The sequence below is a fragment of the Anolis sagrei genome, chromosome 4, assembly GCF_037176765.1.
Source record: "Anolis sagrei isolate rAnoSag1 chromosome 4, rAnoSag1.mat, whole genome shotgun sequence".
NCBI classification, from domain to species: Eukaryota; Metazoa; Chordata; class Lepidosauria; order Squamata; family Dactyloidae; genus Anolis; species Anolis sagrei.
The window spans coordinates 192335460-192361858 of record NC_090024.1 but is presented as its reverse complement, the minus strand read 5'-3'; the positions used below and the strand labels follow the sequence as shown (position 1 = coordinate 192361858).

The window sequence follows — 26399 nt, the reverse complement described above, 5'->3', positions numbered from 1 at the left end:
TCAGTAGTATCTCTAATGCTAAAATAAACAGGAAAGATGAGAAGGCACAACCTTGTCTCCTATCAGTTTTCTCTCTAATAATGGACAGATTTAAGAAGTATGAACATACCTCAGCTAAGAAAGCCTGTAACGAAGAAAAAAAATCATCTCAAAATGCATTTTGGAACAAGCTGTCAAGTGGTCTCTCAAAGATTCAAAAAGGTTTGGTTTACTTATTCATGGCCTGGCTGATTTGGTTGTTTCATCTCACATGTACTTAATGTTAGTTTTGAATAAAAGGTTTGCTGAAGCATGTTGAATAGCTCTTTTTTCATGGTGGTGTATGTGATACTATAATAACCTTTCCTTGCTATTCTGTCTCTGGAAGCAAACTTTTTTTTTCAAGAAGTAAAACCCAATATACTTGGTTAATTAAGGCAAACCAGTATTGCTGCTTGGTCTAAAGTAGCTGTAACATCCATACCAACCTTGTCTCCATTTTATAAGACTGCAAAATCACTTCTCACTTGAACATATTATTTGAAAAAGCTCACTCCATGCAATTTAAGGGTCCTTCTCTCTCCACCTTTTGTTACTAACTACCTGCGGAATGGAAATGTAGAGATGTCCCTGCCTCAGTATAGCTTACTGCCTTTTCCTCTTAAATTACTCTTATCAGGTCCATTTCCACTGAAACAATGAGTGGCTTCTGCTTTTAGATCATGGAAATAATGTTTGCTACAGATTATCTGAAATACTTGCAAAACACTGCCTCCTATTTCTAAAGAAAAAGCAGCATAACTCCTGCTATATTATTTTTGTTTGGTCCTTTATAGGCAACCTCTTGTGGTTGTTATATTCACTAACAGGGATAATTGTCGGACATTGGATTTTCTGCTGAATGGTAAGTACAAGGTAATCACTTGCAAAGTGGTTCAGCTTCCTGCGGCCACTGCAAAAATAAACAAAAATCCAATACTATTTTGTCAATTCAAATGTTGTGTGTTGTCATGGTGATGAACTTTGTAATATTTAGATGTTGCCTCTTAGATGGTCATTACTAGGCCTTCTAATACATTATGTTACAAACACATACACACACACGCTTGCATGTATGTATATGTCTCTGTGTTCTGGCTGTTGCTGTTTTTATTTTTTGAAATAAGAATAGCTATTATGACCTTTGCTGAGAGCACAATTGCTTGCTTGAATGATTGATTGCTAATGCTTTTACAGTTTTTGCAATCCTTGCTGCATATGAAGCTAAACAAAACACATAAGATGTAAAATTAGTTGATGGTGGGGAAACATGACACCTTGTTGTACCTAGTCGAGAAAAATCATCTAGCCTGTCTTGTAATATGCATAAATCCAGGCATCTGGTTGAGGCAACTGCTGCAGCAGTCTTCTTGAAATTACAACTCAGAAACAACAGGGATGGGCACGTTGCAGCCCACCAGATTTGGCCAACTACAGGCTTCATCAACCCTAATTGTTAGGATGGGCATTGCAGTCCAAAAAAATCTGGAAGAACCATAAGCTGCCCACCTTTGCTTTAATGATAACTACCAGCTACATGCTTCAATTCATAGAGCACGCATTAGAAAACTCCCAGATCCTCATGAAACTTTCTCTCCAAAGGAGTAAGAGTGTGAATTTGAGATTTCATTCTGTCTTGTCAAGATGTCGCCTGGACTGTTGTTTTTCTAATAGTCTCTGAGTTTCAGTTTGGCACCTACATCTTTTGAAATAAGAAACTATTCCATTTGTGTTGCTGAGAAGAAAGAATTGGTTTATTGCAGCACAAAGGTTGGAATAATATTGTTTAATAGGGATGGTCTTAAACAATTATCAATCTAAATAGTCTGGTATACAGATCCCTAAAGAATTTGGAATAGGTTGCTCAGTTTTCTCTAGAAGATCCATATCCATGAGGAGATGCTTTCTGCAAGAAGCACAAATTTGATGGATAGAAATGAGGCATAAGAAATCTAGGTTCAAATTCCCACTGAACCAGGAAACCTCTTTGGATGACCTTAGCTCAGTCAGTCTCTCTTAGCCTGACCTACTTCATTGGGCTATTGTGAAGATAAAGTGTTTGTGTGTGTGGGGGGGGCGTGTACACTGCCTTGAGCTTTCTAGAAGAAAGGGGGAGGTGTAAAACGATGAGAACCAAAAATGACTAACTTTTGTTTTGTGTCAGGAGTGTCTGCAAGGATGTTGCCCAGGAACTCCTGGATGTTTTACCATCCTCTGGGAGGCTTCTCTCATGTCCCCACATGGGAGGCTGGAGCTGACAGATGGGAGCTCACCCTGCTTCCAAGATTCAAACTGCTGACCTTTTAACCTATTGTGCCACCGGGGACTCCAAACAACTAACTGAATAGATTTAAACCTAACCTCCTTTGCTTTCTGTAAATATTTTGCTGATTTTATCATTTAAGCTGACTTTGGAATGAACTCATCATTTTGCCAGAAAATCTGCAGATAATCATGCAGTATATTTTCAAAATCATTTCAGGTATTTGGTGGTTTGCTGCCGAATCAGCATCATAGATCAGTATCTATGTTTCATGCTCTAAGAGTGCTGCTGCTACTCGCAAAATAGTGGATTAAAAGTTTGTATGTATGTATAGAAAGGAATGGTGGCTGCAAGAGAGAATATTCCCAAAAGCCAGGGTGGGAAATCTGGGTTCTTCCAAATGTTGCTGTACTGGAACATCTATCATTTCCTATGCTGACAAAGCGGCTGCAAAGTGCAGTCCAGCAGCATGTGTTTCCCATACCTAACCTACTGGAAGTCTTTCTTTTCTAGATGCTTAAGCTCTAGTGTTTTGGACTAATGCCAATCTGCACTCTGCTTCACATCACAAGAGAGTCAAGTTTAGCATCTTCCTGGGCTTGAAGCTTCCCTTTCCCTTTCCTCTAGCAACAAAGTAAACTTGAAACAACAAGATGCAAAATCATCTTACTACTCATGTCTAGGAGCAACAGAAAGCCTTGCTACTGATTGGTGTGTGAATGTGCAAACACAGTCTTCAGGAGAGTTTAGAAATGTTACAATACTACCCACAGAATTGCCCAGCTGTTACGTCTGCTAACCATGCTGGATGAAGTATAGTAGGAGATTTAGAAGTTCCTTGATGAGATATGTGCTGAAGCTGCAATTCATATTATGAGCTTGAGAAAATGCCCACAACCACAACTGTAATATAGTTCTCTGAGAAAGGGAAAGTCTTTGCTTTATGTCTGCTCACACGTAAGTTTTTAATTCCCTTTTTTGTTATTTTTTAAAAAATATATTGCTTTTCCATCTGTTTCTCATGCTCAGGTATCAGAATTGAAGAACCAGACAGTTGTGATGGACTATCACCAGAGACAGAGGTGAGAATTTGCATGTGTGCTTTTATCGCAGCACATAGCCAGCTGGCAACCTGCATGAGATTAGCAATAGTTCCTTGCCTGAGGGTATATGGGGCTAACAATGTGCTTTGCAGAAACACCCAAAGCCACTGGGGAACAGATCTAAAGGATGTTTGCCAGTGCACACTCCCTTACCTAGAATCTTACTGATGCTTGAATTGTGCATATCTGGAAAAGCCTGCAGGATCTTGCGCCTCTCATCCTTGGCCCACACCATGAAGGCATTCATGGGACGCTTTATGTGGTTGTTGTTCCTAGATTCAGGAAAATGCCGAGAGCCTATGTAGAAAGAACCAAGGAACAGTGTGGATTTTTTAAAAATCGCAAAGCACAACTCAACTAAGTTTAAGAGAGTTTATGAACAACAGACTGCGCTCCCACAATTTCAGCAGGTTTACTTGCTGGCCTGTAAATGCTTTAATAACCAGGCATTATCATCTTCCTTAAAGGATTACCTCTTCTTCCCTTTAATGCGATAGTTCCCAAACTGTGGGCCGCAAGACCTAAAATAAGGTCTATGAGGTGTGCATTTTTAGCCTGTTCCTGGGGTTATTTGGTGTGCCATTTCAGAAAATTACATTGGATAGAGCACATCAGCTCTAGGTTATTAAATATGGTTTTCTGTGGGTGAGCAGATTGAGATTACTGGATGGCATATGTTCTGTATCAGAAACTAGAGCTGATGTGGTCTAACCAATGGAATTTTCTGAATCAGCACCCCAAATAACCAAACTGAATCCAAAGTTGACCAAAAACCAACTCGTAACCCTTTTGGTACAAATGTTGGAGAGTGGTCCCTGGTTAAAAAAAAAGGTTAGAAACCATTGCTTTAATGGGTACCTCTTCTGGTTATTAACCACAAACTGTTAAAATTACACTCTGTAATATGATTTTTGTTCCTGGGTTATAGATGTAATTTCCTAATTTATTTTATCAGAAAAACATGAAAAAGATTTATTGAACTGCAAAGACTTTATTTTTACAGGACATCTTGTAGCATATTTTGCTATAGTTTTTCAATGAATAACTCAATGAGTCTCAACTAATTCAACATAGTTTGAGGCAGCCACAAAAACAAAAAAATGGAGTATAACAACTACTTTCAAAGTAAGTGCAGCACAATTAAACAGGAAATAACACATTCAAACCAGGAACAATTTTTTTACATAGTGTTTATCATTAGGCTCTTGCAACTTCTAGAGCTGTGGCATTTCTGTGCAGGACAAAGGTCTTCACATAGGGATTCAGAAGACAGAGAAACTGCAGTCCAATCATTGTTGGAAGTTTCGCAATTCCCATTCCTACTGTAGAAAATTTAGGAAACTGTGGAGTTTATGACTTGTGCCCATCCTCACCTTATAGGACTTTGATATTCTTCAAAGTATGCAATGAAACAATGAAAAAGCCCAAATTATACCCTGGAGACGTTCTTATGAAGAGCAACAGTTATTACCATCACTGTCGCAGGCTAACATGGATTCATCCAGTCTCTGGAAAGTCTCATCTGCCTGTTCTTTCACAGGTGAAGAGTCCAACCCAGCATGGTCCTGAAAGTAATTAGCTGCATTTTATAAGAGCCTGGAAGTTTAAAAGAAGCTAGCAATGATATATTTCAAAGAAGCATTTTATGGCATTCACTTTATGTTCCAGAAAGAGTGGTTGCTTTCATCTTATGTTATTCAAGAGGTCACAAAAGAATGTTCCCAGTTGACCCTTGGGAATGTAAGCCCTGAAAAATATAAAAGCCACTCTTTGGTAAGATAGCAAAGGACCAAACAAAGATCAGGATGTGACCAATCTACAGGATTCTGGGTCCTGGGAGGGGAAAATATCAGATTTTCTCTATTTCAGAGGAAAACCCTTTTCATTGAAAGAACAACCAGCATTCTTGAAAGCTCCTACTGCCATTACTCTGAAAAGTTTAAAAAGTTAGACCACTTTCTACCAATGTTATGACACTCCTTGGCACGACAAGAATACCCTGTACTATTTAATGATGCACCTAACGTTTGGACTTGATGCAATGGTGAGTTCATGTACAAGCTCTTCTAAGCTAATTATGAGCTGAAACCTCCCCAGGTTTCAGATTTAAGGGTATAATTCGTTTTGGTTCAAGCACCAGTCTCCATATTGCCCCAGATTTCCCTTTACTGCAAAGTTTGGGCAACATGTAGCTCATGGGACACATGTGCCTCCTTGCAGTCTTCCTTGAGGCTGCTATCACATTTGTGGTTGTTACTAAAAGGAGCATGCCTGAAATTTTGTACTGCAAAAAAGAAGCACTTAAAGAGGAGTAGAGAATGTTCTGCCTATTCATGTCACATATTTAGGCTGCACAGGACCCCCCGGTTGGCACAATGGGTTAAACCCTTGTGCTGGCAGTAGTGCTGACCAAAAGGTTGGTGGTCCGAATCCAGGGAACTCCCGTCTGTCAGCTCCAATTCCACATGTGGGTATATGAGAGAAGCCTCCCACAGGATGGTAAAACATCCGGGCATCCCCTGGGCAATGTCCTTGCAGACAGCCAATTCTCTCACACCAGAAGCAAGTTGCTCCTTACACACACAAAAAAAGTTCCAACTAAATTTAAGAGGCAATGGTGGGATCTTAGGGAGGAGCTGGCACTGAGAATTTGATCATCTCTCCTTCATGTATTTGACTTCTGTGGCAGGGAACCAATGAAACAGGCTACCACTGAAGCCACCAATGATAATACAGTGGGTGATGCTACTCCATGGAAATACCAGGGCTTCTGTAAAGTATATGAGACTGGTGAAGCCCTGTGAATGTATAGTCCCCAGGGATCCTACTAATGACCTGCTACTAGATCTAATCTATAACAACAGCTCTTATTTGTTGACTCAGCCTGGAATTCTTGGATACAGATAAAAAAAACCATGCAAGAGAGGCTACTCTGTTCATTAGCAGAGTATACAAAATGAAGTCATGGAAGCAGATTTCAATATATGGCAACAAGTGCAAGATTATTATATGCCCAGAAGTGGAAGAGTAATTTATTGCCTACTAAACAGTAATTAAAACTGAGCAATTTCATAAAAACTGATACATTGTTTATTATGAGTAACATTTTTTAAAAAAATTGACAATTCCAATTGGCTTTTTGGGATGGGGAGATGATAGTGATTTGGAGACTATTGACTTTGTAAATTAGTTAAATAAATAGATGGAGTGTAATTTCAAAGGGAAGATGTTCGAATTTAAAAAATATCCTCTTTTTCTCTTTTTGTTACATTTTGTTTGTTCATTTTATATTTAGGTACTTAGTAGATTGTGTGATATTTTGTATCTATTCAGTAGCTTTGTGTGTTGTCATTGAAATTTTCACAGTTTGTATTTTATTCAGTGTTTATTTTCTGTAGATTTTAATGATTTTAACAACCAAGGTAATTCAAGCTCAATCTAAAGTGGGGCCCAATTAGGTCAATTTATGTGAGCCCACTCTTGAATCGCAGCCCCAGTGGTGCAGTGGGTTAAACTGCTGAGCTGCTGAACTTGCTTACCAAAAGGTCACTGTTTCAAATTGGGGAAGCGGGGGATCTCCTGCTGTTAACCCCAACCTAGCAGTTTGAAAACATGCAAATGTGAGTAGATCAATAGGTACCGCTCCAGCCGAAAGGTAATGGCACTCCATGCAGTCATGCTCCATGCAGTCATGCTGGCCACATGACCTTGGAGGTGCCTATGGACATAGGCGGCTCTTCGGCATAGAAATGGAGATGACCACCAACCCATAGAGTTGGACATGACTGGACTTAATGTCAGGAGAAAATCTTTACCTACTCTTGAATCAAGCCTTGAGCTTTCCTTCATCAGCACTTTACAAAAGTTACTTTGAAAAACCCAGATGTCATTCACTTCTTTTACAGATTGTGCTGCATTTCACATTAGAGTTGCACACATCTCACTTAAAACCGATTCACGCTCAGGCTTTTAAAAGAGAATACAATTTTTATATTGCCACACTTTGAAGACTGGATCAGAAATGGAACTTAAGTGAAGAGCTACATACCTTCCTGAAAGGATGATTTGGGGAGCCATCTATTGCTCTGCTTTGGTTGTGCAAAAGTTGCCGGGCATCCTGAATTGCTTTGGTTATAGCATCTCCTTCTCCAAGGAACCCTTTTAAAAAATAAAATAAAATAAAATAAAATAAAATAAAATAAAATAAAATAAAATAAAATAAAATAAAATAAAATAAAATAAAATAAAATAAAATAAAATAAAATAAATGTAGTTGGTGTCATGAAGTCAGGTAACAAGATCTGATGTTCTTGAAAACAATGCCAAAAGTCACACACAGATAAAGGTGTGCCATTCCTGGCAGTCCTATAGCTATATTTTCAAAATGCTCAGCTATGTTTCTCTTAGAATTATTGAAAGGGTTTTGTGTAAAATAAAGGTTTAGTTGAAATCACATATTCCTTGAGAGAATTTTCCAGAGGCCAGAAGCCACTAGAGTCCACAATGGAAGGCAAGAGAACTTTTGGTCACCCTATCTGCCCTACTTTGTTGGAATTAATAGCAAAAAGGAATCATGTTCTGGGGATATTTAGGGGGAGGCTTTGAATCCATCACATCCAAAGACCCTTCACTCCCTCGATACACCTCTGAAATGAGGAAAAATGATTATTTTATTTACTATATTTCTATATTCAGCTTGGGGGTGACTCAAGGCGGTTTACAGAACGGCACAATTTGATGCCCATAATAATAAAAAATGCACTTGGCCTGAAGCAGGCTTATTGAAATTAGCTCTTGTTGGAAACAATAGGAGGGAAATTTTTCAATAACCTCAAGGAAGAGCTGCTCCCCCCATCCTTTCACCTCTAACAAGTGCAAGCATGGCAGGACTTAGGAAGCCGTGGTTTTTCCACCATGGATTTTCTTCCTCTGCCCCCATAGCATTGCTTTGGTTTATTATTTTGTTCAGTTTTCAGCAGTTACTGTGAAATTCCAGACTTGTTCTTTTGCTAATGTAAAACATATTAGATCATGTACTCGATATCAATTTATTTCTATATGCTAACACCGCTTGGTTCAGTTTCGACTATAATTACTGTAGACTAGAATCCACTTTTCATTGTCTGAAGGTATCAGACAATGAAAGAGAAAATACTTAAGTGGTTTTGAGTGTGTGTGCCTCTAGAATGGAAACTGCTTTCCATTGCCATCTTCCTGTTCACTAGCAGAACAGAAGCTATCACACAAAAACTAAACCTTTCTCTATTTCAAAACCATCAGCAGAATCTTAAATGGAAATGTAACACATCTGAAGTGAATGTGTTGATTTTGGATATATTAAGTTTTATTATTCCATGACAAATTATTGGTGCAAGCTTCATACTATCCATGTCGATTGACTAGGGTGTTTGAAGGAACCTTTCACAGCTTTAACTGAGGATGCTGGCAATTGATCTGTGACCTTGTACATGCAAACCAAAGCTTGGAAACACTATCATTTGAATCACAACTGCCAGAATCTCCCTGTTGGAGAATTGTGAGTTACAGTCCGAAAATATTTTTTTTCCAAAGCTGGTACAACAGAGATCTATACAAGAATAACAATTATGGGAGAATAACACCAAAGAGAATTTTGAGAAATGTCATGTTTGGACCTTTCATGAATCCAGGATGGCATGAAACTGAGAAATACCCAGAGAGTAATGTAAAGTATGAACTATTTAAACGTGGAATCATGTTTGTAATAGCTTATTATTATTATTATTATTATTATTATTATTATTATTATTAACTTTATTTGTACCCCGCTAGCATCTCCCGAAGGACTCGATGCGGCTTACACGGGCCGAAGCCTCAAAACACAATACAATAGAAAACATAACACAACAATAAACAAAGCAAAACAAACAATTAAGCAAAATAACCACAATGACAATACATCAAGACACTATTAAAACTGGTTCGGCCAGCGCAATGGGGTACAGGGTTAAAAGTGCTGAGATGGCAGGAGGAACGTAGGATTAAAAGTGTGGTGTGCAGCAGCATAGCTTAGAAGCAACGCAAGAGAAATCTCTATGTTCTTACCCAAAGGAAGGCTGGGAGGGTTGGTCTGCAGCTCCTGACAAACACCATGGTTAGGAGCAAGTGACTGACAGTTGCTGATCTTTAAGTTAGGTGAACTGGAAGTATTGGAGAGCTCAGAACCTTTGGACTTTGCTGTTAAGTTCAGTGGCTGCGATGATTCCTACAAAGGAGAAAGAAGAAAAAGAGATGAGATTGCATCCCTAGTAGAGTATAGAAGGTCAAGAAATAAAACAGTTCAAGAGTTTCACCTGGATTTGCAGGTGGCCTGAGCTTGCAGGTCTCTTCACTGCTGAAGGAGGGGGGCTGTGCAGCAGTTGCATTGGGTATTCCACTACAGATAATACAGATACAGAAGGATTTGGAGTATATAATTAAGCAAAAACACAATTTTTACACTCGGCATCTAAAGAAAATACAATTTCTGTATGAAGAAATGGAAAACCTAAAATCAGCTTGAAAATGTGTGCAAATTAAGCAGATTTTAAAGCTTCTTATTACAGTTGAGGAAGGAAGTATCGTGGTGAGGATCACAAAGCTCTGGCAATTACACCACAGACCAAACTTACTCTAGAAACAGTCCATCAAATCAATGTGCTCTGACTATTATTGTTTTTTAGTTATTGAAATCTAAGGAAGTGATTCACCAACTGTAGGGACTGATGTAGTTATCACAAACTCCAACAGAAACATTTGTTAATGAATCACCACTCATCCAAAGACAATTGTACAAAGGCACCCAAGAACCCTGTGATCCATTACAAAGAATTCTAAATGTCTTGGCCTCTTCATACCTGGTTTACAGGGAATTGGCTGGATGGGAAGTGCCACTTGAGGATCAGAGGTGACGGGTAGAGGCTGGTGACTGGGAGGAAAGGCTGGAATCATTACATACGGCATATTGACCTGCTGAAGAGAAAAGAACAAGGGAAGTGTACGGCCAAATTAAAATTGCCTTCAGGAACACTAACTGACCAGGGCTATCCAAGATCATCTAGAGCAGTGGTTCTCAACCTATGGGTCCCCAGGTGTTTTGGCCTACAACTCCCAGAAATCCCAGACAGTTTACCACCTGTTAGTATTTTTGGGAGTTGAAGGCCAAAACACCTAGGGACCCACAGGTTGAGAACCACTGACCTAGAAGGATTTGACTGGGGCCCTTCCACACAGCCCTATATCCCAGAATATCAAGACAGGATATCCCACATTGTCTGAGTGTGGACTCAGATAACCCAGTTCAAAGCAGATATTATGGGTTTTCCTGCCTTGATATTCTGGGATATAGGGCTGTGTGGAAGGGCCCTGGATCTTTTTAAAGTTCACACCCAAATGAAAAATATCTACACAGACCTTTCAATTTTCTACCCTATTAGTGTAGTATCTAAGTATTACAAAATGAATGTGTGTAACTACCCAACCTATGTGTCAGCACACAAATGTTTACTTATGCCCCATTGTAATGAAAAACAGCTGAAGTTTCAGGTCTAACTCTAATGATGGTTGAGATGCCTTTCAAGGAGGGTTGGTTTGGATTGAAACTGAATTGCAGGAGGAGGCATTAACTACATTTAAGTCAATCTTCCTGACTATTCCTAAAGGAAAAAAAGAGCCCCCCTTTTACCTGGATCTGCTGCTGTAGCAGGTTGATCTTGTGTTGCTGCTGGATAAGCTGCTGCTGTTGCTTGGCAATCTGCAAGAGGGAAAGACAATGAAGAATCAGGTTGTGTCTAGCTGGAGGCCATCTAAGAAGAATGAGAAATATCTCAAACCAAGAGATAATCTCTGATCATTTAACACTAGAAAAACAAGCAAGTTTCTCAATACAGTTAATGTATATACCTGATAATACCCGCTATATGATAAACAAAACAAGTAATGCTCTCAGTTCAGGTCACATCACATTTCCCTTTAAGTTTCTTCAACTACTCCCTCATATCCATTATTATGCATAACCTCCTAATCACCTTGCAATTCAGGAAAGAACTACAGCCATTTGATAGAAAATGGGTTTTAAAGGGTGAGGGGGGGGGGGAGATACAATAAAAAAGAGATGGGAGATGAATGAGAATAAATTTGAAGCTTTATGTTAATAAAACATTGAAAGGCAAATTATAAAGGAGACAAAACAAAACTATCAACATAAAATAGAACATCAAAATAGGTATCAGAAATGCTACAATAGCATGGTTTCACAGAAGTAGTGAAATATCAGGTAGTATATCCCACATATTAGGATCTTATTGTATAAAAGGCAGATATTTTCACTGTGATCTTCAAAAAAAGATCAGAAAAATAAGGGTTTTGAATGATATTAAACTTTAAATATAAGCTCTACTTGACAAGAAAAAAACTGTCATGTGGAATTAAGTCCTACTTTGCAGGCAGAAAAGCTCTTGCACGCAGACTTATTGCTGAGTAAACATTCAAAGAACTGAATTCTACTTTGTGAGAAAATGGCTAAACTCCAACAAATTACATCAGGATGTGCCCACATTGTTTTGTGTCAAACTCTCCATCCCTGCTTGTTGCTGGTGCCATCAAGTTGTTTCCAACTTATGGCAAGCCTAAAGTGGATCTATCACAGTGTTTTATTGGCAATGGCAAGATGTATTTTGGGGGGAGGAGATAGCTTTGTCATCTACTGTGGCTGACATAGTGTGAATTGTCCAAGGTTACTCAGTGGATCTTCATGGTTGAGCATGGATTTGAAACATGTCCTCCAGAGTTGTAGCCCAAAGTTCAAATCACCACATTGGCTTTTCCTGCAACCCTGTCCTTTAACCAAACATGTAGACATGACTATATATGTGTTCCTTAGCAAGGAGTAGGCACCTGTGGCAACTCCCTTTTTGGAGAGCTGTGGGTTAATAATAATAATAATAATAATAATAATAATAATAATACAAAACTTTATTTTTATCCTGTCCTATCTCCCCAAGGGGACTCGGTCCGAAAAACACAATTTGACTACATTTCCCGTCACCCTTAACCTGTATATGCAATTATGTGGAATTCTAGTAATTGTAGTCCAACTCTTGAAGCTATAGTTATTGATGCCTTCCCCAAACTAGAATTTTTTGTGCTTTGTTCTAAAGGCTTTGGTGATTTTTTTTTTTAAAAAAGCATGAAGATGTGAAGACCTTTCTCTCAATGTGGTAGCATGTTGGTGGCACACCTACTCTATCTTGTTCTATCTTTATGTATGAAGGATGAAACTGCAAAAATTATATCATCTTTAAATGTTTCACAGGACTCTTTATTTATTGGAACTGACTAATGTGATTTCTCTGGATCCACCAGCAGTGCCTCTTTTATCACAAGAGCATCATATTGCATGAACTTTGCAAACGTATTCACTTTGAACAGGTGTATTTTCCTATGCTGAACATTAATGTTACAGTCTTAGCAGTATAACATTCAGTGTTTAGGGTTTTATGTTACATCATGTGGGTGGCCCCTGTCCCACAATTCATGGTGCCTCTCACAACATAATGTAGATAAGCAGCAATATTCCTAGGTTGTTTTCTATTCCACTATCACTCAACAAAACGTGCTGCTAAACTCACCACCTCAAGACAAAATTCATAAGATTCCCACCAGGTTTATATAGGTTCCCAATTTTTCAATTACATTCTGAAATTGGAAAAGGCAAATTCGGTTCAATTGGTTGTCTACCTGTTCCTGCTGCTGTCTGGCCAGCTCCATCTGTTGCTGCTGCTTCTCAAACAACATAGCTGCCATGTTCTTCTGCTCTGAATGGGCTGTCAAAAGCTGGTCCCGTAGGATGGATAGCTGGTTAATCATGACCAACAGCTGCAACTCTTTCTCTGCCAAGCTTTCTTGGGTTCCTGGGCCATGCAAGAATCCAAAGATGGAAAAGAAAAGGTGAAATCTAACTCTGCAATATGATGGCAGTAACTGCATTTTGCAACACAAATAGTTCCAACCATTAAATTTTAACCTATATTGTGAGATGCCTTGGGTTCCATGCTGGGAGAAAGACTGAATATTAGTTAAAAATCAAATTAGTCAAAAATCAATGAAGTTCACAGATAGTGTAGTGATTTTTTAGATTTTGCCTTTAACAGTGGAGACAAAGAACCACTGCTGGATCCCGTCCTATCTCGACCTCTACAGAGGGACTCAGGGTGGCTAACAACAAAAAACATAAATATGCATATTAAGTAAAAGCAGTATAAAAGCATTATAAAAACATTAAAACAATCGCCAATTTAAGTCGTTGTCCTAAAAGCAGTCCGTTAAAACCATAGCTTGCCATCAAGTCAGCCTAGTCTGCAAAGCCATAGCTCCAGTCTTAAAGATTATAGGAGGAAGATAGTCTATGGATGTGCTGCCATCTCTATAGGATAAGCCAAATGATATCTCATTGCTGTGGTCTGGTTCCTAAACTATTCCAACTGCTCACCTTTTACTTCTTTGGATTCCATGGGGTTTTTCCCCAGAAGTCTCTCCTTCCAGTCACTGGACAATAACTTCTCAATGGTCGGCATTACTGTTGGGCAACATTGTGAAAATAGTCATGTGATTTGAAAAGAAAAGGTTTCAGAAATCACTGTAGCTTGAAAATAAAGAGTTTCAAAAACTACTGTAAACAATCTACTAATAATACAAATGAAAACCAGCTTGCGTCATTGAGGAGCAATTTCTCAAAGGCCAAGGTGGCCAATCTGTCAAAAGCCAAGATGAAAATTAATGAATTACGAAATTCACAAGGTGATCTTAAGCATATGATTGCCAAAAGCTAGGATTGAAAATAAACTCCATCTAATCTAATCTAATATTGTTTCCTCTGTAAGAGAAAACATGACTAAATGTTTTGTTTGTTTTGGTGTAATATGAACATACTAAAGCTATTAAACAAGTTTTGGTGTAATCAAATAGACCTGTAGCCCCTACAAACTGCCTTGGATAAGGAAAGGCTAAAAAGATACATAAGCAACTACTTTCCAAAACAGCTAAGTTGAATTATAGTAATAAATTCAATCCATTAATGGAGGTATGAACAAAGGCAATAGCTTTATGACATACTACATATATTAATACAAAAGTCTTTGATACAGCACATGTAACAAAAGGAATCTTCTCAGAGAAGGTTTTGAATCCAAGGAAAACTAACTCTTGATAAACAGATGTATTGGTTTTTACACATCAGCACTGACTGCACTGACCATTGCAAACATCTGATCGACCTGTACTTTATTCAGCACTTTCAAAATTTAGGATGAAAGTCATAATTTCTATCTTTCTGGGTCCTATTACATCCCATTCCATTTCCACAACTATCCAAATATGCTTTATAACCTGAGTCTTTCATTTCACTTGATCCTGCATCTGAAGAAGTAAGTTTCATTTATCCATAAACACGCATGCTATAATAAAAATAACATAAGTCTTAAACATGCTGAAACAGTATTATCTTTCTCTCCCCCACTATACCTATCACCTATGCAGGTCGATTGTACAGATTTTGTGTCTTTAATTGTCATTTCGAGTACCTTCACAAGAAACTTCAAGCAGGATCTTTCACAGCCTTACAAGCTGAGATACTTTAATTAGTGCCAAGGGCTGAATTTTGGGTCCCATAAACACAAAGCATATTTGCAGCAAAATTATGACCTCCGAAGACTGAAAGAAAATTCGAAGCAGGAGCTGAATTGTAAACAAAAACAAAACTTCCTACCTTCTTTTAAGTTTTTATTAAAATCCAACTTTTCTCGGCTGGAAAATGTAGACTCAAATGCAGAGTTCCTGCAATTCAATAATGCTTTGTCTGCTGGAGATGAAGGTTCCTAAAAGAATGTGAGCTATCATTAGCCATCAAGAACCACACCTCCCAAAATCTTCCTTTTGAGAAAGGTGCATCCAAGCATAATCTCAAGCAAGAGTGACCAAGTTGAGATTCTCCAGATTTTAGACTGCAATTCAGTGAAGGATAATGGGAACCGAAATCTAACAGTACCTGTCCATCACTGTTCTAGTGAAACTACTTAGTCATTAAATTAGTGACTTAAGGTACTTATTTTACAGAAGGGAAAAATTTCATCCTGCTCCACCCCTCTCCCTTTCAAATGGTTTTAAACTCACCAAGTATAGTATGAATTAAATTGCTGTGATGGATTGCAGATTAAATGAGCAACAGGGAAGAAAGACAGTATCAGTGTGGTCATGGATAGGAGGAAGTATATTGGTTGGATTCTAATGGGGTAATTGAGAAAAATAAATGGGCATCTTATGCCTGTTGCTTCTTCTGTTTCTTATCCCACCAAAGTATTCTTGCATGCCTCACTAGCAATAGACTTGTTGGAACTAAGTCTGAATATCCAGTTCATTCAAAATAAAACTTCTCTTGTGGATGATGTAGTTGTGGAAGTTTGTATATGTCAGAGTGTGAGAAGGAGTAGCAGGTAGTTTGTATAACCAAGGGTGATATTAGTCCTTGCTAGCTGTGCCCTCTTGAGTACTCAATAGAGCACCAATATAAACTCAAGGATTGGGATGGGTTCTTCCTTATCAGATTTGACATCAGTTTGAGTAGGTATTGCCTTGGGAATTCATGATAGATTGAGGATTCAGCTAGTGTACTGCTCAGCTAAGAGGGTTCATTCTTACTAGCTATCAGTATCATTGGCCTTACTTAATGTAAGAAGAGAATGCTTCTGGAAAATGGCCATACAGCCCAAAAAACTCGCAACAACCCAGACCATATAGGAATGGGCATTAGTATTACAGGTAAGTATCTGTACAAAGATGGCTCTTTGCTTGTTTCTACTTAAATGACTAATTCCAGGAGTTGGTATTGCAGGATTATTGTTATCTTTTATTGTTACCTTGTGGTGTTCCACAGAGACTTTTTTATATTCTATACTTTTAAACTTCTATAGGAAGCCACTGGGTGAGGTCATAAGGAGATGTGGGCTGACATCTGGATTGACATGCAGAAGACACCCAGCTCTATCTCACTTTTTCGTTGACTAGAGTCGAGGCAGTTGTCATTTGGAACCATTGCTTGAGCAGGGTAATAAATTGGGCCAAAACAATTCAGACTTTTAGGAGTAATGTATCTGTCCAAGGTTAGTAGAGTTCACCCATGTTCTGGGGGAGGCTGTCCTCCTCCCAAAGGATGTGATGCCTAATCTAAGAATGCTCTAGGTTCTAGGTTCTAACTGTCACTAGAAACATAGGTGGTTCATAGTGCCTCTTGTCAATTTAAGGCTGAAATATACAAGAATTAGGGGTCTCCCCCCCCCCTTCTTAGTACTAGAGTCATGGGGTCATCCACTGAAGCTGAATGGTGGAAGATTCAGGATAGATAAAGGGAACTGAATTGTGAAACTGAATGTAGTGATGACTATCAACTTGGATGGTTTAAAAAGGGATTACATAGGTGCATAAATGATAATTATTACTTCTCATGAAAGCTACATATTACCTCAGATTTCAAAAGCATTAAGTCACTGTATACCAGTTGCTGAGGAACATGACTCAGAGAGTGCTGTTGAACGCATGTCCTGCCTTAGACTTCCCATCTATAAATGGCTTGCTAGACATAAACTACATTAAAAAGAAAAGTATTTGACTGGATCCAGAATGGCTCCTCTTATGATTTTATAACAGTTATGGAATAACAGTTACTCTAATCATGTCAACCTCCCATTCAGATTATTGCAATGTGCTCTACATGGATCTCCCATGAAAAAAATGATCCAAAAACTTCAGCTATTCCTGGCTGACTGTTGCTACATGCCTTCAATTCATTTCTGACATAGAGATCCTAAGGCAAACTCATAACAGGGTTTTGCCTTTGCTGTCCTCTGAGGTTGAAAAAATATGACTTGCCCGGGGCACCCAGTGGTTTCCAAAGCCAAGTGGGTATTAGAATCCTGATTTCCAGAGTATTAGATATTAATATTTTATTATAGTATTTTTGAAATCACGTGGATGCACATATGGAGCTTCAGACAGCAAAAAGGACTTGAGCCTCATACAAGTGAGATTATAGAGAGTTTCTCCAAAATCACCATACATAGCAAAATGGGAAATTGTAGTTAAATTTATATTCTCTATCATAGATAGACTTTATGTGTTGGTCACTTCTTTGTATACACTTCGATCAAATAGTTTATTGTACAAGACCAAGGCCATGACAAAAAGGTACAGCTACACAGTGCACAGAATAGTACCCTCAAAGCAAACAGGAAGCAAAGGATAACAAACAAAGGCCAACTTTATGCTCACGGAAAGAGCAAAATATCATGTGAATTATCGGTAGATACTGGGGAGAAGTCAAATTAACCTTTTGTCTTTCTATGTGCACACAGTCTTCTCTCCTAATCATGGAGAACACATTCCAAGATAACTGTCATTATGTAAGCGTAGATGCACTCCTTGGTACTGATGACTTAAAGATAAGAAAGATGTCACATGAAACCATGTTTCTGGTGTATTTCTGCAGATTGAGCAAATATATATATTTAAATATATATAATATAATAACATGAGTTTGTTATCTTTTTCTATATATGGTGACTTTTGGGACACTCTGTACTCCTTTGTTAGCTTTTTTTTTCTCCTTGTCACTAGGGATGTTCTAAATACAAAGAAATACAGTTTTTGCCTGACCTGTAAGAGAATTGGGGAGTCAGTAACTTCATTCAGTGGCAAGGGTGATTTCTGTTGTTTGTCAGAGGCAGGTGTGGTGCTGGTTGCCTCTCCCCATGTAGACTCGTAGCAATTCTCGTTCTTCTCTTCTGTCTTAATGGCACAGTTCACCATGTTCCCAGCTCCATTGAGCTCCAGCTGAGGAGAGGCAGGGCTCCTCATGGACATCCTGGGGGGAAAATGAGATACAGAAAAAATAGCATTAAAAAAAGGAAGAGAAAGGTGGATCAGTCTCATATTTTTCATAAAAGTATATGCTTTCCGCAACATGATTTCACTAAAATATTTAGTAAAGGATTAAATAGTGAGGACATTTCCTCACTATTGAATTGAATTAGAATTCTTCAAACTCAAAGGAGCTAAGTATATATTTATGCATATGCACATATATTGAACTGCTCTTTTCTGAACTCCCATTCACCACTAAAAGATGAGGTATGTAATATAACAAAAAATTAGCAAATAACAGAACTGTCCACCACATCAAATGCTCCAGACTACTAACAACCTCAAGATTAAGAATACTGAAAATGAAATAAAATGATAGTCTCTCTCTCTCACACACACACACACACATACACACCCTGGTATATGCAGGACCACCTTCTGTAATTTAATGTATCCATATCCAACAAAATATGTGTTCTCTAGGCATTATCATGTATCTATGCAAAGTCAGGATTCCCTGAAGATACAGGATCTCACTATACAGAATAATACAAACCCTAGATGTCAAATTTAAAAAGATGTGCTTTACATTTTTTCCACCCTGAGAGCTAAGAGACATGTTGTAGTGTAAAAGAAGTCCTCTTGAACTGAATCAGCTTTACTCATTGGTGACAACAGAGTATGGTTTACATCAGGTGTGGGCAAACTTTGGTTGTCCAGATGCTTTGGACTTCAACTCCCACAATTCCTAACAGGCTGTTAGGAATTGTGGGAGTTGAAGTCCAAAAAACCTAAACAGCCAAAGTTTTCCCATACCTGGTTTATGTGCATGAGGTTTATGTGAATGAGATAGTATCTCTGTTATTATGGGAGAAAAACAGAATGTCTTTAAGTGTTCCTGTGTACCCAAGAGAACTAAAACAGTCAAGAAGCTAAATGTTTTCCGTTAGCTCTGGATGGCCTACTTGAGTAGCTGACAAGAAGGGATGAGACAAGAAAGTGAGGTAGCTTTCAAAAAGAAAAGAAAGGGACTTGGCTGGGTGAAGGGAAATGAGTAGTATTAGAAGTAATTGGCAGGTCAGACTGGGCTAATCCTTCTATTAATTTAGAGAAATTAATTGTAATGGAATTTATTTAGAATTTACTGGAAAAAAGTAACTGGCTTGTCTTCTGTGAAATGGGTGTCCTGTAGGATTAAGTTCAAAAGACCATTTTAAAGGGATTTGATTTTGGTTTCCCTTTGGTTTATATTCATGTGGATGCAGGTTATTTGTCACTGAACCTCACTAGTTTGTTTTCTCTGAAATTACAGAAGGTTTGCACAGTATGTGTGGTAGTACAGGGGAAGGCCATTAATTATCTGGTTTCGTATTTTGGACTCAAATGCTGTCCTTTGTAGGCAGGTTCCATGGTCTTCCTGACTACATGCACCCCAACAGTAACTATCAATACCCATGTCCTACAGCTACCATTTCACAACTATTAATGACCCCTCATTGCAGTCATTTTGTGGTGACGCCCATTGCAGTTTGACAAATTTCTAAATATACCTGCAGACTAAAAAAGGTTGAGAATCCCTGTTCATGAAGAATAGTGTATTTACGTTGTCTCTCCCCAATACAGAAGTATGTGGAAACATGACCAGAATTAGAAGAGAAAATTCTTGGAACAGCTATGAGAAGCACTGACAGAGTGAAAGATATATACTGTATATATGCAATTTTTGTGCAAACAGCATAGATACACAGCACATTATTTTTCTTGAATGGAAATTATATCAGTTGTATTAAGATGTTAAATATGTATATGTTTATTTTCCCAAAATACCATGTACTTTTCCATCACAGATATTGGTTCTTTAGTAACACATTTTTGGAAAAATGGTTAACTGTATATTCTGATATTTTAAAAAATTAATAAATAAAAAAGAAATATCAATATATAAAATATGTAATGAGCAAATTGACTCCCCGGAGCATCTTGCATTGGACCTCTCACCTCTCCCAGAATGGAAATTAATGCAAAGCAACCACACAGCCCTCCCAGGCTACACCAAGACAAAACAGGAGCATAAGCATAACAGGTTTAGGGCAAACGCAGCCATTGCAACTGGCCAAGTGCCACCATTGCTGCCACTCGGAGCTCTGGAAAAGCGCAGGGCAGTAATTACATAACAAACAAAGCCTGTCTCAAGCTGTGAATTAATCAAACTGCTGAAAATAAAACCTTCCTCTCAGGAACTTCAGACAAAAGAAATGAAAACAACAGGGCTGGCTGGGTAATGAAAAGCCAGCACACTGAATAGGGGACAAAAGGAAGTGGAACAATAGGGTGTTGGACAAAAGCAATAAAGTAAAGGGAAGTGTGACAGCTGAACAATGGGGCACTGTGCACGCCAGAGTTTCTGATCTTAGCAGGGCTTTTTTATCTCAGTTCCCTGCCCTTCTCTGAACAAATCATTGTGCTTTTCAGGCTATTGGGTTTCCTTTGCCACTTGCCTTTTGGCTCCTACAGCCATTCTGCTAAGAAACCTGCATATTTCCATTTCCATCCCTGGTACAGTCCTATCCATGCTGCAACTCACCAGAGACTAAATAGATTTATCTTCTGGAAACAAAAGCCATCCATGTGTCGGGGAGGAGCACTGATAAGTGACAAGAACTCAGCCCCCACCTCAATAACAGATGCCAACTGCATTATGTAGTCTTTGGCTCTCACATTAGATGGCAACAAAGCAGGTCTCTCTGCCATTGGCACGACACTGTCAAAGGAAAAATTCTTTAGTCTCTATTCGCCCTAATTGTTAAAGGGCTTGGCTGCGGTGTCTGAGCAACATGCTGGGTAATTTTAAATTCCTTTTGAGGGCAAAAGAAGAATACTTTCGGTTAGAGAAGTGTGTGTGTTTGTAAACGTGTCCGATTGGGAAGGAGAGTGGAAGGGAGAGAAGGGCCGGTTCAATGCATCCAAACCCACAAGAGGTATATGAATCCCCCTCAAGCTGAAATTAAAAAAGTAGGATCAGCAGAGTCAGAACACATGACAGGAACTGAATACATAATAGCTACCACTGACATGTGATGGGCTGGATCCAGATTTAGGCTGTGCTACTGGGTTAGTCCAAACCCTCAATTCTTCACTCTATATCCTGAAAATCCTTCAGATATTAGGACCCCACTGAATAGGGTAAACTGTGCAGCAGGGATGTAGAGGAAGCAATTCCTGAAAACCTGGTGGAAGCACCTTCCAGTAAAACAGAAGTGCTGCTCCATCACCAGCATGCAAGGGAGTTTCAGTGGATACACCCCAAGGCCCCCGGTGGCACAATGGATTAAGCCCATGTGCCAGCATGATTGAAGACAGACAGGTTTGAATCTGGGAAGAGCATGGATGAGCTCCCTCTGTCAGGTTCAGCTCCCTATGTGGGGACATGAGAGAAGCCTCCCACAAGGATGGTAAAACATCCAAATATCCAGGCATCCCCTGGGCAACGTCCTTGCAGACGGCCAATTCTCTCACACCAGAAGTGACTTGCAATTTCTCAAGTTGCTCCTGACACACAAAAAAGAGAACAATATTTTCAGCCTGCTATGATATGAGGAGCTAGTATGGTTTAGTTGGGGTTGCCAGATTACGGAGATTGGTTTAGCTGTAAACTGCCAGTTTTTATAGGAGTGCGTGATTCTCCAATTTTGTTGGGCTCAAATCCAGGCACTGTAACTGGAGGGAACCGAGGGATCTAAATCTGGTTTCTTCAGCAAAGGAGGACATGATAGCCATGTATAAAAATGTGAGAGGAAGTCATAGGGAGGAGGGAGCAAGCATGTTTTCTGCTGCCCTGGAGACTAGGACGCGGAACAATGGCTTCAAACTACAGGATAGGAGATTCCACCTGAACATTAGGAAGAACTTCCTGACTGTGAGAGCTGTTCAGCAGTGGAACTCTCTGCCCTGGAGTGTGATGGAGGCTCCTTCTTTGGAGGCTTTTAAGCAGATGCTGGATGGCCATCTGTCAGGGGTGCTTTGAGTGAGATTTTCCTGCTTCTTGGCAGGAGGTTGGACTGGATGGCCCATGAGGTCCCTTCCAACTCTGATTCTTGGGGGCTTGGGGGGCTTCAGCCCCCCCCCCCCGAAATTCTCATGGTGGTTCGCGAAAAGGCCTTACTGGTGCATTATTTAAACTGTTATGTTTATTCATATCATGATCTGATCACCATACTCAATATATTCCATATGCATGGGGGTATTGGGGTAATGATACAAAAGGTTTGCTAGGCTAGACCCTCTTTCACTCAGACTCAGCCCCCCCCCCCCCGAAACTCAGCCCCCCCTCCCAAAACCCCCCTGAAATTCCCCCCCCCCCCCCCCCCGAAACGAAATCCTGGCTACGGGCCTGTTCTGAGGTATGTACCTGATCCAAACTGCTATTTGTCTCATTTTTGGTGCAAAAGCATCAACATCAGTTGCTTCACTATGGTTATATGAAAGGGCAAGTTCTCCATTATGAAGGTTGCACAAAGTAGGATTCCTGGACTTGTCTCAGGCTAAGCTTGCAAACGTGCCATGCCTGTCTCTTCCTACTGCTTACAAAGTACAGGCCTGAAAACCAAAGTTGAGCTTTAGCAGCTAGCCCCCCTTATTCTGGATGCAAGGGACGTTGGCAGGGAAACAGCCCATGCTGCAGTAAATTGTGCGTGGAGGGCCTGAGGCCACTATTCTCAAGTTATCACACAATTCATTTTATAGAAGAGCTCAAAGAATCCGCAGAAGGTCAGAGCAGGAGAAATGTAAAAAGGATCTTCCGGGCACCCTGTCCTGCAAAGATACAATGAGCAGAGATGAAAATGAACTGAGCATAAAGAAAGGCATGCTTTCGTTCCAGTCCTTATTACTTCAGAAACCCCATTGAATGCATAACCCCATTATGCTGAGGGGGAAAGAAAGCCATATTCTTGTTGCAGGTCTCGCTCGCTCACTCACTGGTATGTAGCCACGTAAGAGGGTTGCATTGTCATCCGGACAATGGGGGAATCAGGAACAATCAGTTGGTGGTGAGCTGAAAATGTATTCGTTTTAAAAGAGCACACAAAGGGAAAGTTCCAATCCTCCAGCGGGTCAGATTCCTATTGTACATAACCTTCTGGTACCACTGGAAGTTTACTCTCAAAATGGGTCCATTGCTTTAATAGGTGTCTGTTTGAAAAAGGAGTCATTGTATTTTTATTACATGGTTTGCTGAACAAAAAAATGTGTTCAGTTATACTTGTTACATGGCTTGCTCTAGCGATGGGCCCATTCCTCATTCTAATAGTCTCAGGTAGTTACCTCAAGGGGAGCGCTCTGAACAGCAAACAATGGGAACGGGAACAATTGGCCTGGTACATGGAAACGGTCTTCCTGTAACAGGGTTTTTCTTTTAATGTTTCCTTTTCTTCCACCGGGTGGGAGGGCTAAGCAAAGCTTGAAGTCTTATAATGTACAAGACAAAGGGAGAAAATATAGCAGAGACTATGAATTCCAGCAGGATTCAAAGAGAAACTGGCATTTATGTGGATAATGAAACAAGTTAACCAGCATAATAATTAAGACTATGAAACACTATGTTTTGAAGTATTATTAAATCATTATTCTGTATGTATATAGCATACATGCAAAGGAAATGCACTGTGACAGACGTCCTTTTTCCACCCTATTCTCTAGAGTAATCTCTTATCATGGTCATTTCCATTTCATAGAGCAGACAATACCACTTAAGATTCAATGACCTATTGAATATTTGAAGGTTCTTTGTTCCATCAGACTACTGGCTATCTAGCCAAGAGTTGGGAACTGCTGACTCTCCAGATGTTTTGAACTAGAACTTCCACCCACTTGGATCTACTGCCTGTGCTGGATGGACGTGATGGGAGGTATAACTCAAAACATCCCGAGGACCAAAGATGCCTTACTAGGGTCTAGCCAATTCGGTCTAGTCACAGCTTTCACACCAAACCTCAGGATGGCATTGCATGAGCTCTGCAACTTGAGAACATCTGAACTGGAGAAACCAATATTCAAACCTGGGACTTTCTTCACACAAAGTATGGATACACTGCCCCCAAAAATATATTTATTAATATATGTATATCCCATTCTAGATCATGAGATCTCAGTGCAGCATACAATAAAATCAATTTAACCAATTTAAACTGATTACAAGCAATACAAAAGAATTATAAGCATAGTAAAAGCTATTAACAGATACCACAAATTAAAACAGAACCATTTAAAACAGGCAAGGGCAAAGTTTCTAACTTGGGGGCCACATGGCGGGATGGAGCAGGGTGGTAGGCCGAGAGGAAGGGGGTTCTCCCCAAGCCCCCTCCCTGCCCTTCCCTTCCTCTTCTCTTTTGGAGGCAGAAAAAGAAGGAAAGACAGGAAAATTTTGGATGCCAAAAGGGTTGGTCTTGGTCAGGATGGGAGTGGAAAAAGTGTATCCCATATTGCCTACTCCCGATATATATATTTTCCATATCAGGAGCAACTTGAGAAACTGCAAGTCGTTTCTAGTGTGAGAGAATTGGCCGTCTGCAAGGATGTTAGCCAGGGAGCACTCAGATGTTCTGATGTTTTACCATCCTTGTGGGAAGCTTCACTCATGACCCTCGCATGGAGAGCTGGAGCTGACAGAGGGAGCTCATCCGTGTTTTCCCTGGATTCGAACCTCTGACCTGTTGATCTTCAATTATGCCGGCACAAGGGAGATACTCCTGATATAGAATCCTAGAATCCTAAAGTTTGAAGTGACCCCAGAGGGCCATCCAGTCCAATCCCCTGCTATGCAGGAAGGCACAATCGAAGAATTCCTAGTAGAGAGCCTCTGTGGAAAAGCCTCCAAAGGAGGAGACTCAACCACACTCCCAGGCAGCCTATGTCACTCTCCAGGAAGTTCTTCCTAATCTTTTTAGTCTCTTTCCCTGCCATTTGATTTGAAACCATTGATCCTGTGTGTCCTGGTCTCCAGAGCAGCAGAAATCAGTTTTCCCCTTCCTTCTCAATGGGACATCCTTTTAAATCTTCAAACATGAGTCTCATGTTTCCTCTCTACAATAATAATAATAATAATAATAATAATAATAATAATAATATAGGGCCACCCTACTTGACTCTGCACGCATTATTCACCGTTATATCACGTAGCCCTAGACAGTTGGGAAGTGTCCGACATGTGATCCAATACAACAGCCAGCATAGTGATCTTGTTTGATGCGTATTAATCTTGTTGTGCTTCAAATAATAATAACAGCACTTTATTTATAATCTGCCCTATCTCCCAGAGGGGACTCTATCTTATTTTCTCCCAGCTAAACATCCCCCAGGAGGAAAGGAAGAAGGAAAAAGAGAATGTTTCTAGGAATTGAATGTTTGCCTTTATGTATGTATATACTGGAATCCACCCTGAGTCCCCTCTGAGAGAAAGGGCAGAATACAAGTAAAGTATTATTATAAGAAAGGGAAGAAGAGAGGGCTGGAAGGAAGGAAGGCTGGAAGGGAATGGATAGAGGGAGGGAGAGAGGGAGGAAAGGATGAAAAGGTGGGAAGGGGAGAGTATGTCACAATCAGAGTATGACAGCAGGATACCAGAGCCAAAGGTGGGGCACCTGCATTTAAATCCCCACTAGAAAGGGATTAAATTTCAGGTGCCCCACCTCTGACTCTAGTATCCTATCTACTGATAAAGAATGGTTTTAAAAACTAATGTACGCTGTCTCTTTATTATTATGAGCAATCCCAATAAAACTTGCATGAGGACAGGTCTATAACTCATACATTTACTCAGAGCTGCATTCTGAAGTCACTTCTTTTCACCATGGATTACATACACATTCAATGGCCACATTGTTAATTCTCTTTGAATTTGGGACTGTGTCTCTGAAGTTATCAGAGATCTAATCATTCTGGTAGCATACATTTCAAAAAACTGGCTCATCAGAAGCAAGCCCTGAGTTAAATACCAAAATATTACATTTCTGACTTCTTCAATCACGATTTTGGAGCAAATCAGGGCACTAGAAACTTCACCACCAACAGCCCCTGCTTTCCATAAAGGA

General features: G+C 39.6%; 1 protein-coding gene across 3 annotated transcripts in view; it reads right to left on the bottom strand.

The window, feature by feature from the left end:
• SOX13 (SRY-box transcription factor 13) overlaps positions 1-26399 on the bottom strand; it is a 76310-nt gene that overhangs the window by 13090 nt on the left and 36821 nt on the right. For 2 of the 3 annotated variants that reach the window (XM_060773006.2, XM_060773008.2), the window contains exons 2-12: positions 18106-18313; positions 15167-15275; positions 13892-13978; positions 13141-13313; positions 11087-11155; positions 10260-10374; positions 9717-9799; positions 9469-9628; positions 7433-7542; positions 4856-4949; positions 3538-3681 (exon numbers count right to left, since the gene is read on the bottom strand). In XM_060773006.2, the coding sequence (XP_060628989.2) occupies positions 3538-3681; positions 4856-4949; positions 7433-7542; positions 9469-9628; positions 9717-9799; positions 10260-10374; positions 11087-11155; positions 13141-13313; positions 13892-13978; positions 15167-15275; positions 18106-18312 (1351 nt within the window). In that variant the 5' untranslated portion in view covers position 18313. The remainder of the gene's footprint in view (positions 1-3537; positions 3682-4855; positions 4950-7432; positions 7543-9468; positions 9629-9716; positions 9800-10259; positions 10375-11086; positions 11156-13140; positions 13314-13891; positions 13979-15166; positions 15276-18105; positions 18314-26399) is intronic. The other variant, XM_060773007.2, reaches the window with a different exon arrangement.